Here is a 12831-nt window from a genome sequence, read left to right as displayed (position 1 = left end):
ACCAAATTACAGATAAGTGACAAGATTTTGATGTTTGAGACTGAAAAAGGAGATTGTTCATGCTCTTATCACCTACTTAAGGAAAATCGTGACAGCGAAATGCGAGATGGAGAAAAACATGGATTAAGTGTGAGTTACTAAAATTGATAGACCAGAAAGTTCCTCCAGTCCTTATTGCAGCTCTGATGTCCAGTCTGAAGTCCCCCCTTGTTACATACTGAGAGAAGAAAAAATGGCAAATATGGCTTCTGAACCTGTGGCTGGGAAAACCTGTAACAAGAAGAAGTCAAGGGGGACTGTGCTATCAGCAGATGTAATATTCCAGATGGTCAATAATCAAATAATTATGCGCTTTTGCATAGTAACTCTGTGGTTTTATTCAATTTCATCATCTTCATTGTTACGATGTCCATATAGAAAATATATTAACACTTTAATTATCAATGGCCAGTCAAAACAGACACATCATGCAGACACAATACACAGTATTACAATAAATGGTGGAGAACAGAGGTTTGATAACATGTTACTTTAAGATTATTGCTTGATTTCAAACTTCATCCCTTTATTAGAGCCGTCCTTCGTTGTAGTATAACTGTGAGTATAGAAAGTGTGTGATACTCTGCAACATTTTAAGCATTATTCATTTTCATCCATGTGTCTGCACATTCATTCATGCAATAGTGAAAATATGGTAAGTTAATAGTCATCATTTGTACAAGTGAAGAGGCCATGGCAGTTTCCTGTTGTTTTTTGAGCCACCTGTTCATCAATGCTTATTGTTAGAGCTGTTTCTCTACAGCATTAAATATGCTTGTTCAAATCAGTCTGCACAGCTCATTCAATCATGATATAAGATCTTAAAACAACAGAATTCATCTATTGATGCCTTCCTATACACTTTTAATTTTAAAAAAATCACAATAAAAGGTGGTTTTGGGGTAGATATCCTCAGTATGTTTGCACCCTGCACCACTCTGTTCAGGCCAAGAAACACCGTCCATTCTGGCTGGGGGTTGAAGAACTGTGGATGAGCTTCAGGCAGGAGGGAAAATCTCATGTCTGTGTCCACTGAGCCTTAGATCACATTGTCAAACAAATGCATGGACTGCATGATGTTTTCATCCTGGAGGGAGAAACAAGGGGACAAAGTTAAACTCCTGAGAAAGCTGCAGATGGAAGTGGAGGTTTTGTTAGTCGTGTTATTAATGTGTAGTTGAAATGGTTATAAACATTTGCTGTAGGAGACCTTTTGGCATGTCTCCAAGAACTCCTCGATGGTGACCACTCCGTCGTTGTTCTTGTCCATTTTCTGGAAAATCCAACACATACACAGATGTTTCAAAAGGGTAACTTAAAGCGCCCTGTGGAGCTTTCTTGTAAACAAAGTTCTGTTTACATTCAGTTTTCTCACCAAAGTGCAAAGTGATGTGTTTACATTCATCTTTGCTAGCTAGCTAGTCTTCTTTATTGCCTTTCGTTGGCACTGTGCTACGTATCTTGGCGCATTAACACCAACGACTGAAGATCAGTGGAACAGCCTGAAAATGGCGGCAGGGCAGTTTATCGCCACACACTCATGCGCATGCATGTGCGTCCTTGTGCATGTGCAAGAGATACAAACAAATCATGGACCTGCTCATAAAAACATTGCTCCACAGCACTACTTGTGGTCAAAAACTCCCCAGGTTACCTATAAGAAGCCCAAACAACATACACAGAAAAACAAATAAACCAGAGTATTTTAGGTCTTCATTTAATTTCTACAGCATATGCAGACTTGAACCTATGTCCTGTGCTTAAATGAGCAGTACTACCAAACATGGTGTACCAGTGCATTATGAGGGATTGATATGAAATGCTTCAGCTGAGTAGTTCTGGTGAGATATAAAACCTGGATGAACACTTACAGTATATACAAACAGAAGTTAAAGCAAACACTGCAAAAGGAAATCAAATCAAACGTACATATGGACTATTTGAACAAATTCTTTGACTCATTTTGAGTTTAGTGTTGGGATATGTGGAGTGTATTGGTTTGATGATTTGTGTGTTCTACCTGGAAGAAGTTGTCAACATGCTCCTTGGGAGCATTATCCTTCATGCTGGGGTGGGTATACTTCCCCATCATGTCATAGATGGAGTGCATAATATCTGTCATCTCCTGGTCAGACAGAAGGGAGGAAAAGAAATAAGAATAAATCACGTGTCACCAAGAGCTGCTAACAACCAATCTCTCGTACAAACACAGAGGGGAAGAAAGAATGGTTCAAGTACCTCTCTGGTGATGCAGCCGTCTTTGTTGAGATCATACAGATTAAAGGCCCAGTGGAGTTTATCAGTGATGGACCCTCTCAAGATGATGGACAGACTTATAACAAAGTCCTACAGCAAGAAAAAGAAAACCCGAGCCATTACTGAGATCAGGAAAGTGATAGTAACATCAGAAGGAGTGAGTCACAAGGTAAAAATGAAAGCAAGAGGAACATGGACGTAAAAGAAAGAAGAGGAATACATTCAGTGGTTTGCTAGTACTGAGTCAATACCACATATGTTTTAACTAAATGCTTATAAAGATGATACTTTTCTATGTCTGAGTAAGTTTTGATATACTGTAAGGTAACGACAGTCAAGGAGTCACATATTGAAGTGTATTGAGGAGAAGATTACTTTTTTTTTTTAAAGTTTGGGTTTTTTTCAACCTTGTGTGTGTGACCTAGCCAAGAAAGTCCATATGAAAAATGTACTTTATGTGTCCTTATGAATTTAAATACATGAAATATCTTAGAAAGAGTTATTTTACATAGGAAGACATATGGTAGTCTAGTAGTGAAAAAGATTCTAACAGCTAATAAAAGTTACAAAGTGGTTTACGATTAATAAACAGAGCATTCTTTGAAGAGGCTTTGTGATGTCTTTTAAAAGTGCGGAATTGGAGCATCAAGGAAGAAACGGCAGAAGGGAAGGAAATTAAGGAGGAAAAAACAGCAGAGAGTGAAGGGATGGAAAAGTCACCTCAAAGCTGACCGCTCCGTTGTTATGGGTGTCAAAAGCTTCAAACAGGAAATGTGCATACATACTTGAATCTGGAAGAAAGAGAAAAGGTGACCATTCAAATACCTAAATGTTCCTCGGTGAACAACACCTGGTTAGATTTTTATGGGCTCAAATAAAAGTCAGTAAGGTTCTGAGTTTGTGAAATGATGTTCAGAAATAATCTTAAAGCCCGTGGTTTTATATCACCCTTTGTACATCTGTGAAAACACTTTACATGGCGAATTCATGATTCAGATTTGTAGTTGGAGAAACATTTAAGAATGTCTGAATACAATTTGTGCACAAATTATATCAACAGTGACACTGAGAAGACTGAGAAAAAATAGCTGCTTTTGTAAACAACTGACTACAGTGGAGGTAGAAAACTGTGAGTGGACTCTTTAATATTCTGATAACAGACAAATGCTGGCAAAATGTTAAATAAAAATAAATGTTAAATAAAGATTAAAAACATGAGTTGAAGGAAGAGGATCTGACTGACCTCCGTGAGGGAAGAACTGGGAGTAGATGCTTTTAAAAGTCTCTTCATTCACCACACCGCTGGGACACTCCTGTGGGAATGAAAAAACATGTGAATTTATGCCAATGAAAAACACACACATGCTTTCTCATGCATATAAACAATTTAAGAATCCATATTGTGTTTAAACACTCTATATTCACACAGAAGGTCATTCAAAAGAGTAAAAAAAAAAAAGAGTGCACAAATCAAACATTCACAGAAATCTTTGACTGACATTTTTGAACCCCCGGTAGAGGACCTGCAGCTCCTTCTTGCTGAAGTTGGTCTGCTGTACGAGACGGTCGAGCCCCTCCGGTCTGTAACACACTGTCGACAGTTCAGCCTCGTCAGTTATACTTCCTGCATGGAGGTATGGACAGAGGAATGAAATAGTTACTCCATGAGATACACAAGTGTACATGAAAAATGTTGTTCGGAGAAATAGGAAAAAATGGGGAAACTAAAGAAAGGAAAAGTAAGAGTGACAAACCAAGACGCAGATGTGTAAAAGTATCAGCGTTTAATTTTCTCAGTGACTAAATTCATGTGAAGAGGAATCTGGGTGATGATGGACTGTGTGTCCTGACACTTGCTTTGATTAATTGAAGGGCTGGAGCCAGAGCGACAGCAGGGGAGCAGTTTGAGGAGCCTCTGCTTTATGGTCTTTTTATTGGGTTTGGATGGTGGATTACCTGGAAACAACCAATCACAGCAGAGATTAGAGGCAGATAGAGTGGCCCACACAAGGAAACACCGTGTTAAATGGATAAAACACTGGGCCAAACTACACTCAAATACTTTGAATGACTTTTCCATGCAATTTAGTGTACACGAATGACTTTGCTGACCTGGCTTTGAACCAGTGTGACCCATCAGATCAGAGCCGTATGGAGAGCATCCAGCATGTGAGGGCTGAGTGACAAGACAGTCTGAGCTCTGAGACACAGAGGCCACACTGAGCGTGATGGAAATGTCCAATATTACTCAGGTTTAAAGTTCTTTGTTTTCACATACACTATGGAAAGAAGTAATGTTTTTTTTTTAATCCTTTATTTAACCAGAAGATCTTTTAAAAGATGGCCCTGGCCACTAGCAAATAAATTGAGTTTAGTTTGATGTTTAATGAAATTATTCAAACTAAATCAATTTAAGAATGGTGTTTTAAATAAGGTGGAAATGTTGAGTGATTTCAGAGTGGGTGTCATGTCATCTAATCCCACACTGACTGAGAGCTTCATATATATTCTTTATTATCTCTTTCCAGCTCTTCATTGAAGCTATATAATGACAAAGCTAAATATTCACACCCAACACTCGTGTTTTTTATGGCTGCACCATTTAATCAAATGAAAATAAGTGCATCATTTTACACAGATTTCTTCAAAATTTAGCCTGACATTGTTGGTATCTTTGGAAAACTTGCTACTAGAATTTAAAATAAACTTCTGTGAACACAGTTTGGCTGCACAGGATGAGTTTCTAATGACTGACCCACCAACATTTCAGTGAGGTTTAAGTATGTTTTAAGCTGAGAAAGAAGACTAACAGTGACAAGGACAGGAGAGTTGAGAAAGATAAAGTTGACTCCTTGCTGTAACAATATAGAGACTGGACACCCACCATCATGGTCCTCTGGCCTTCACAGACACCACAAGACAACACTTGAGCTTTTAGAAAAAACGCTCGTGATTCTCTGTCTGTGTCTGTGTGAGTCCAACACACAAGCAGCTGCAGCTAACTGTCATTTCAACATGCGGAAAATTGAATATGGGTGACTGAGTACCACCCACATGTTTTTGTCAGACGTTCGCCCATTTTCTGTCTTTCAATTCTCGACGAATTTGAGCTCCCACAATCCTTTGCTGTCTTCTTTGTCTCTTATTTTTGAGGGTTGACCTTCCTCGCTTGAAACCAGTCATTCTCTCTAAATGTTGCCAAGTGATAACTTGCTCCAAAGCTACATGTGAGTTAATGAATAATCCTGATCTAAAGGATTGCAACCGTCTTCATCAAGCTGATTACTGAACAAAACATTTGTCTTCCCTTTTCCATCCCAGCTCCCCCCTCCCTCCTCCTCCTCCTCCTCCTCCTCCCGTAGGAGCACCAGAAGGTTGACACGCCTGCTACAGTAAAACAAAAACTTCCCCTTCATCCATTAATTCCCGCATCTATTCTGAAGCTTCGCCTGCTCCTAAATTCTCTTTGTGTTCTGTTTAAGGGTCTCACTTGGGTTCAGTTGATGTAAGCATCTTGTTTTGCAGTCTCTCTCATCCGAGGCCAGACACAGAGACTTTATATCGACCCAAAACAACCCGAGAACAACAGAAACCCTGCTGACGTAGACTCACACAACCAACTGTTGATTTATGTCTTTTTATTTTGCTTTCACATTTGATCTGTGCCTCTCCTCCAGTCAGTCATGAGCTTTCACTGTCAGAACACTTCCACAAAGTAGAGTTTATTAGTGTTGACCTCTCTCTATACTCTTATTTATCATTTGGCTAAAGATGAGGATGCCTCATGCCTCTGCAGATTGCAGTTTTGCAACCTTATACCAAAGGCAGGCACTCAAAGCACTGAAAAGGAAATTGGATTTGAAATTATCCCCAAATGCATCTTGTAAATGACGGTATACTCTAATCTAAAATTAGCTGAAAGAGTGTGTTATTTTGTCCAATGTAATGTGTGTCTCCAGACAGTCATGTGTCCTTCCTGCCACTAGAGGGCAGTGTTAAGCTACAGTCAGATTGCACTGTTAAAGTTCAACTGTTAAAGGCCTCAAAGTCAGAGAAGAGACAAATAAACAAATATACAGACAGGAAGCAACTATGAACACTGCAGGAGACCAAAACAGACAGGTGGAGCAACCTGTTGGATGTTTTTAAAAGCAGAACTGATGATACACCTCCGCCCCCAGTCAAGGCCACGAGAAGCCGGCACTGAAACGTCTCACAGGTAAAAAGTGAGACAGGTACATGAAGCTGTCTCTAAAATCTTGAATGTTGTCATAAATATGTAAACAGCTGTAACGGCAGTGTTCAAAACAGTCGCAGCTTACAACTGCATTATCACAATTTAAAAACTTCAACAATAAGTAAATAAATAAAGGTGACACAATGTTCAACGAAAGTCTGATGTGTTTGGAAAATGGCCATCAGTATAAAGTAAACAATGATTGTATTCCAGTCATACATACAGCAGCAGCAGCAGCAGCAGTACAGGTTGAAACATACAGTGAAACACTTGCATTCACACTTGAGAAATGTCTGGAACAATAAAAGAATTGTACTGCACAGCTGCACTGCAGCAACACAGGGACTAAATGTTTTGCTCAAGGCCTTATCAGAAGCATTTACTAAAAAACAGGCCTAGCTTCTCACTTCTTCCTTCGTGTTATATCTGCCAACAATGTGCACACAGCCTCTGGAAATAATCAGGAATCATTAATATAATTTCATTCTGTGAGAACAAACCAGTTGCTACCTGGCCTTTATGTAGGATATGTCAATCAAACAATCAAATACAGCAGCTGCACAACTGTGGAAAAACAAACAAAGCTTTATGGGCCTCACACACACACACACACACACACACACACAGTGTAATGAGGATGACACAAACACCTCAATGTTTTGATGCAGAAAAATAAAACTGTAAAATGATTTCTTTTCAAACTGGAGAACCTTTTTGGGGAGAGACAACAACACAACTTCCCTGCTGCTTTCTTTCTTGCTATCTGGTATTTTTAGACGTGACAGAGCGCAGGGCATTGATCACAGATATTTTCTAAGTTACTGAAATGCTTTCTAAGGGCAGCGGTTTGATGTGACTCGTTTGCACAGTAATCCAACAGATACAGGGCGGGAGTTTGTTCTTAGAAAGACAAGCAGTTTATAAAGGTCTATCTCAGCTGAAGCGTTATTCCAGCTGCTTGTCTGAGTTATATAAGGTCATAAACATTAGCTGGACATGATGTAAAAATGCATATTACTCACTGTCAGGATTTTGTTCATGACGTTACAATATGAGCAAATGCAACATACTTAAGTTGCATTCCGTAACCTTTTAACTGTCCCACAGCACAAAGCGAACATCTCCAGGGTTTGACTGATGAATAACTGACTGACTCACCAGTTATTTCAGCAGGTTGCTGAGATCATCCAGCCTTTCCTCGGTTCTGGAGACCCTCTGGGTGTCTTTGATTGTGTGGATCAATTTTAACAAATGCAACCCTCTGAGGCAGATCAATGCACTCTTCACTGCTGTTATTAATACTTTTAAAGACTCTTTTATCCACTGGTGCAAACGCCTCAAGCCTGAAAATACTTAAACTGTGGATGGAGAGAAGTGAGAGACACCGAGAGAAATAAAGAAACTCATAAAAAGGGAGGGTCGCGAGGCACTGAAGAGGAGTCATCACCTCTTTACAACAAGTTACACTTGTAAAGAGTTTATAAATAGTTTATTAAGGACTTTGTAAAGTCCCAAATCCCCTTTAGCAGATTTAGGAGACCATAGCATAAATCGTTGCATCTCAGTTCATTTTGAGGGCAGAAATAATCAGAATATTTGCTGCCGTTCTTGAAGTGGACCTAATCAAGGAGCTTTCAGTCAGGCAAGTTTCTGGCAACAAGAAAAAAAGCGTTTGAAAATATTGACTTTGGAGATAAATTTAATCACAGTGGAAAGATTTAAGCCTCCTAAAGTAGGAGTTTTATGCATGATGAGTGTTTTTTTTCTTGGTTTTCTTAGAAAAATGACCTACTAGTAAGACTGTAAGAATGTTTTTATTAGTTCATCAGTCCTATAAAGGACACAACTTTCTTCCCAAAAGTAAGCCTTCCTTCCTGACTATGAGCTACAAAGAAAAAGCAGGCATACCGTATGTATGTTAGCAGGGAATAAGTAAAGAAAAAAAACGCTTTGTTTATATATAACTTGTCAATCCATTGTGAGACATTATTATTAATCTGTAAAGTAATAGTAAATGATTTATTAACCATAAAATAATTGTTAAAAACTTTCAAATGCTTATAAAGACACCTAAACTGGTGGCTTTCATGTTATTATGACCCTAAACCCAAACACCCTTCCTCGTTCACTGGTAGCATTTTGGGTTTACTTAGATCATGGCAGCTTAAGTAGGGTCATGCAGCGCTAAATGAATGTTTGTAAGATAATGTTGCCTGGGCGACAGCCTCTGTGCTTACCATAATCCTCAGAAAGACATGGTTCAGATTATAGACGTCCATCTCATACAAACCATAGACACACACACACACACACACACACACACACGCACACAAACATATTTAAATTCCCATACTCTTTCTCTTGCACTGACATCATGAGCTCCCCAGTGATTGTTACAGAGTTAATTTTACCTCATGTGTCCTCTCAGACAGGGGCAGACATCACCTCATCTTAATACTACACTCTTCATCAGTCCAGACTACAATCAACTCCATTTGGCACCTACAACATGAAATGTATTTGGCTCAGAGGGGCTTCTATGTTTAAATGAGCTATGTAACGATGTTACATAAATGTAATATTTATGTTATCAGTGTTCACAGTTTTCAATGCATTAGGGAAAAGCCCGTTGAGCGCTCTACAACAATGTGATGAATAAAAATCTATGAAATTGTTATCACCAGTAAATATATAAGTACAACCAGCATCTGGTTAGCTTAGCTTAGCACAAAGACTGGAAACAGGGGGAAACAGCTAGCCTAGCTCTGTCCAACGGACATTACAAAATCTAACTACCAGCACCTCTAAAGCTCACATTATATCTTGTTTGTTCAACCCAAAGCCTTGGTCAATTTTCGTTACGGCTGCTCACTTTAAAAAAAAGGAAAGCTAACGGCGGGAGTAGTAACTCCCTGGAGTCTCCGCTGGTTGCTGGGCAACGGCTCCTGGCTAAGAAATAGTCCGACACACAACCCCCTGTAACACCTAACATGTTGTTTTTAATGCAAAACAAACAAGATGTAACGTGTTAATTTGTGGACTTAAGAGGTGCTGGTAGGTGGATTTTGTTACCCTTGCCCAGAGCCAGGCTAGCTGTTTCCCCCCTTATTCCAGTCTTTATGCTAAGCGTAAAGACTGGCCACTCGCGGTAGCTTCATATTTACTGTACAGATATGACATCTAACTCTCTGCAAGAAAGAAAATAAGTGTATTTCCCAAAAAGTCAAGAAAAACAGTCTTTCCACATGACATCATGGTTCAGCTGCAGCACAGCAGCAGTCAGTCAGGGTCATTGTAACATGTGAAGTGTAGAAAGTGATGACTTGTTCCCAGATCCAGTATCTATAATGTATGGATACAGTCAGGAGTAAACAACATGAGGTTTTCAGCAGCTTTACAGCAGAGCAGCTGCACATAAAGACTATTTTCTGCTCAGCCTGAATGTTTTTAGCTGATAAATCTTTAAAATACATTAACTGACATTTTCCATAAGCAGCTGCTGTTGCTTCCTACATGTGACATAACTGTTGGGTGTTTATTTGATAGATACAATAGAGTTGAACTGTTAAGGCTGCAGTTACACAGTTTAGCGCCTCAGGCTGTTGAGCACTTCGACGCCCCTCTGCTTCACTCTTTAACAAAAAGGTTTGTTTGTGTCTCCTGAACGCCCCATAAAGCCTCTGTGTTCGTGCACCTGTTCCCTGTTTGGTTAAGGTGCTGCTGAATGAATATCACATTCTGGCTATTGTGCCAGCAACAACCATCAGCCATTAAATAAACCTTCATCATTATATCATCTGTCCACTTTAAATACAGTGGTTTAAAAATATCCTGCAAACTAAACTAAAACCAAACTCTTTGTGTCATATGAAAGCAGTTCTTTTTATACATTTATTTAGTTATGTTTAAAGGAAAAGACTATTTCGGGAAGCTGTCACAAGAATGTCAGACCAGCCTTACAAAGCACCAAGTGTGTGTGTGTGTGTGTGTGTGTGAGGGAGAGAGAGGGAGAGACGTGCACAGAGATGCTTGCTGGTCTCTAAAGAGGGTTGTCTTTGCAAGCACTCATGAGGAAAATACAACACTGAAAAGTCTGACAAAGAGAGGAGCTTCACTGATCTAATTAGACCATAAACACACACGCTGAGAGGGAAGTTGTTCTCACATGTTTTGTAAAGCACATTAAGCTTTTATGGGGTTTTTTTCTTTCATTTCAGTGAGAAGATTTACCACTGCAATATCAATTATCACCACAGTGCACTTTGCATTTTTAGAGCATTTCATGAAAACAAACATGTCGATATAATATGAGCAACGCCAATACCACTGATTTGGTATTTAGATTCCTATATTATTTTCATTATCGATCAATCTGTTATATTTTCACAATCTATTAATCATTTAGTCTAGGCCTATTAAATGTCAGAAAATAAAGATAAATGTCCATCACAATTTTCCTAGAGCTCAAAGTGGCAACCTAAAATTGCTTTTTTTTTGTCTGACCAACAGATCAAAACCCAGAGATATTCAGTCTGCAATAAAAAAGGAGGGAAATACTCAGAGACCAGAAATTGTTTGACTTTGTTTTCTTGATAAATGTCTTAAACAGTTATTTTTTAAATGAGTGTTTGTTACCCCTATCATGTTACAGAATAGCACTATTGGCATTTTTGGACCATCTCCTGCTTCACTTACAGACTGCCTTCATTTAACTGCAGATGTGACTCAAACAGTTTACTGAAAAGTATATGTGCTCAGTGCAACATCTTTCAGGAGGAACCATCCACCCTGAAACATATATCACTTCTTGTCTTGTTGTTTTCCTGATGACCTGCATGATGCTGTAGCAACTGATGACCTATGGATGACACAACTGTTATTCTTCTGAATAACAGTTAGCAGGCTAAAGCAACGATGTCAAGTTCATCTCGAGGTAAAATACCAAATAAATCGTCTGTAAAGTCAGTCTCCAATTCATTCAGTGAGTAATGTGCATGAGGCTGCTGGACTGTCCACATTCACACACACTGACCTTGTACCCTGGCTGCTTTGCAGCAGCTAGTGACAGATGATGAAACAGAACTGTGGTGTATTAAATACTCCCACAGTCAAATATGACTTACTTATCGATTAGTCTAAGTCGTCTACTGTAGACTATATGGCAGTTTACTAAAAACCAAAGCAAACTGGAAATCTAAGCCAGGTCAGCAAACAGCAGTTGTTCAGTTTCCCATAGTTTTTTTTAAAAAGATGACCAAAATGGATACCTGTCAGTGGGTCGTAAGATCTGTCCAGCTCTCTGGAGTCAGACAAACTCTGGTCCTGACTCCTGGATTTCATGTTTGTTTCAGTTCTTACCACACCGCCGCGCCGAACCTGCCGGATCTGTGTGTGCGTCGGAGCCGCAGCTCGTCTACTTCATTCCTGTTTGCATGTCACTTCTCTGCAAGCATCAACGTGTGCGGGCTGCAAACTGGACAAAAGCGTAAATCAAAGTCCGCGCAAAGCTCGCCTCTCTGCGCCCCTGCTCGCCCACAGTCACTTTGAGAATCTGCGGGTTTAAGGTTCAGATGCAATGTGGATCTACAGGAGCTGCTTTGGAGAAATCTGATGACTTTACTTTGCTGGATGTGCAAAAAAAACCAAACAAACAAACAAACAAAAAAACATCCAAAAATGACAAAGAGTCCCGCTGCTGTCAGCTGGAGCATCTGCATCTGTCCGAGCTGAGAGTCGAACAGAGAGAGAGAGACATCAGTGCCGGGGTGTAACTAAGCACATTTACTCAAGTCCTGCCTTTAGGTACAAGTGTAAGGTAGTTGTACTTGAATCTTTTCTTTTCTTTTCACTTTCTACTTGTACTCAACTACTAATCTCACAGGGAAATATTGTACTTTTTACATCACTACATTTATCAGACAGCTTTAGTTACTAGTTACTTTACAAATTAAGATTTTTGCACACAAAACAAATGTCGAGATGTGATGTTATGTCATAAATTAAACTAGCCAACAGTTTTTACAAGCACGGCTGAAACGATTAGTCGAGTGAGAGAAAATTAAATGGCGATTATTTTGGTAATCATTTGTCATTTTTGATGCAAAAACATTTCATGGTTCCAGCTTCACAAATGTGAAGACTTGCTGCTTTTCCTTTGAGTTATTTGAATCATTTGAATGTATTTGTAACAAGTTTGAGGTTTTGGACTGCTGGTTGGACAAAACAAAGCATTGTAAAGGTGACTGTGAAGGCATTTCTCACTATTTTCAAAATTATTACAAACCGAACAATCAATCTAT

At 39.2% G+C, this 12831-nt stretch overlaps 1 protein-coding gene across 2 annotated transcripts; it reads right to left on the bottom strand.

The window, feature by feature from the left end:
- Positions 1–352: 352 nt before the first annotated feature.
- LOC122873991 (Kv channel-interacting protein 2-like) lies at positions 353–12282 on the bottom strand. 2 transcript variants are annotated; one of them, XM_044191429.1, is made up of 9 exons: positions 11800–12282; positions 4153–4251; positions 3795–3919; positions 3539–3608; positions 3016–3086; positions 2278–2385; positions 2060–2164; positions 1250–1312; positions 353–1126 (listed from the first exon to the last, which is right to left on the bottom strand). In XM_044191429.1, the coding sequence occupies exons 1-9, from the start codon at positions 11870–11872 to the stop codon at positions 1079–1081; spliced, it is 762 nt and encodes a 253-aa protein (XP_044047364.1). In that variant the 5' UTR covers positions 11873–12282; the 3' UTR covers positions 353–1078. The 2 variants fall into 2 exon arrangements, with proteins under 2 accessions (XP_044047364.1, XP_044047366.1); XM_044191431.1 differs by having other exon boundaries at positions 3819–3919.
- Positions 12283–12831: the final 549 nt, after the last annotated feature.

The sequence above is a fragment of the Siniperca chuatsi genome, linkage group LG3 (genome assembly GCF_020085105.1).
Source record: "Siniperca chuatsi isolate FFG_IHB_CAS linkage group LG3, ASM2008510v1, whole genome shotgun sequence".
NCBI classification, from domain to species: Eukaryota; Metazoa; Chordata; class Actinopteri; order Centrarchiformes; family Sinipercidae; genus Siniperca; species Siniperca chuatsi.
Note: the sequence above shows the minus strand (reverse complement) of the source record. Positions and strands in the feature narration are given on the sequence as shown.

Coding starts and splice junctions, on each gene's coding strand:
- LOC122873991 (XM_044191429.1), bottom strand. CDS start 11,872: ATGAAATCCAGGAGTCAGGACCAGAGTTTGTCTGACTCCAGAGAGCTG. Junction 4,252..11,799: donor ATCTTACGACCCACTGACAG/GTATCCATTTTG, acceptor GGTTGTTTCCAG/GTAATCCACCATCCAAACCC. Junction 1,127..1,249: donor TCTTGGAGACATGCCAAAAG/GTCTCCTACAGC, acceptor TTCTCCCTCCAG/GATGAAAACATCATGCAGTC.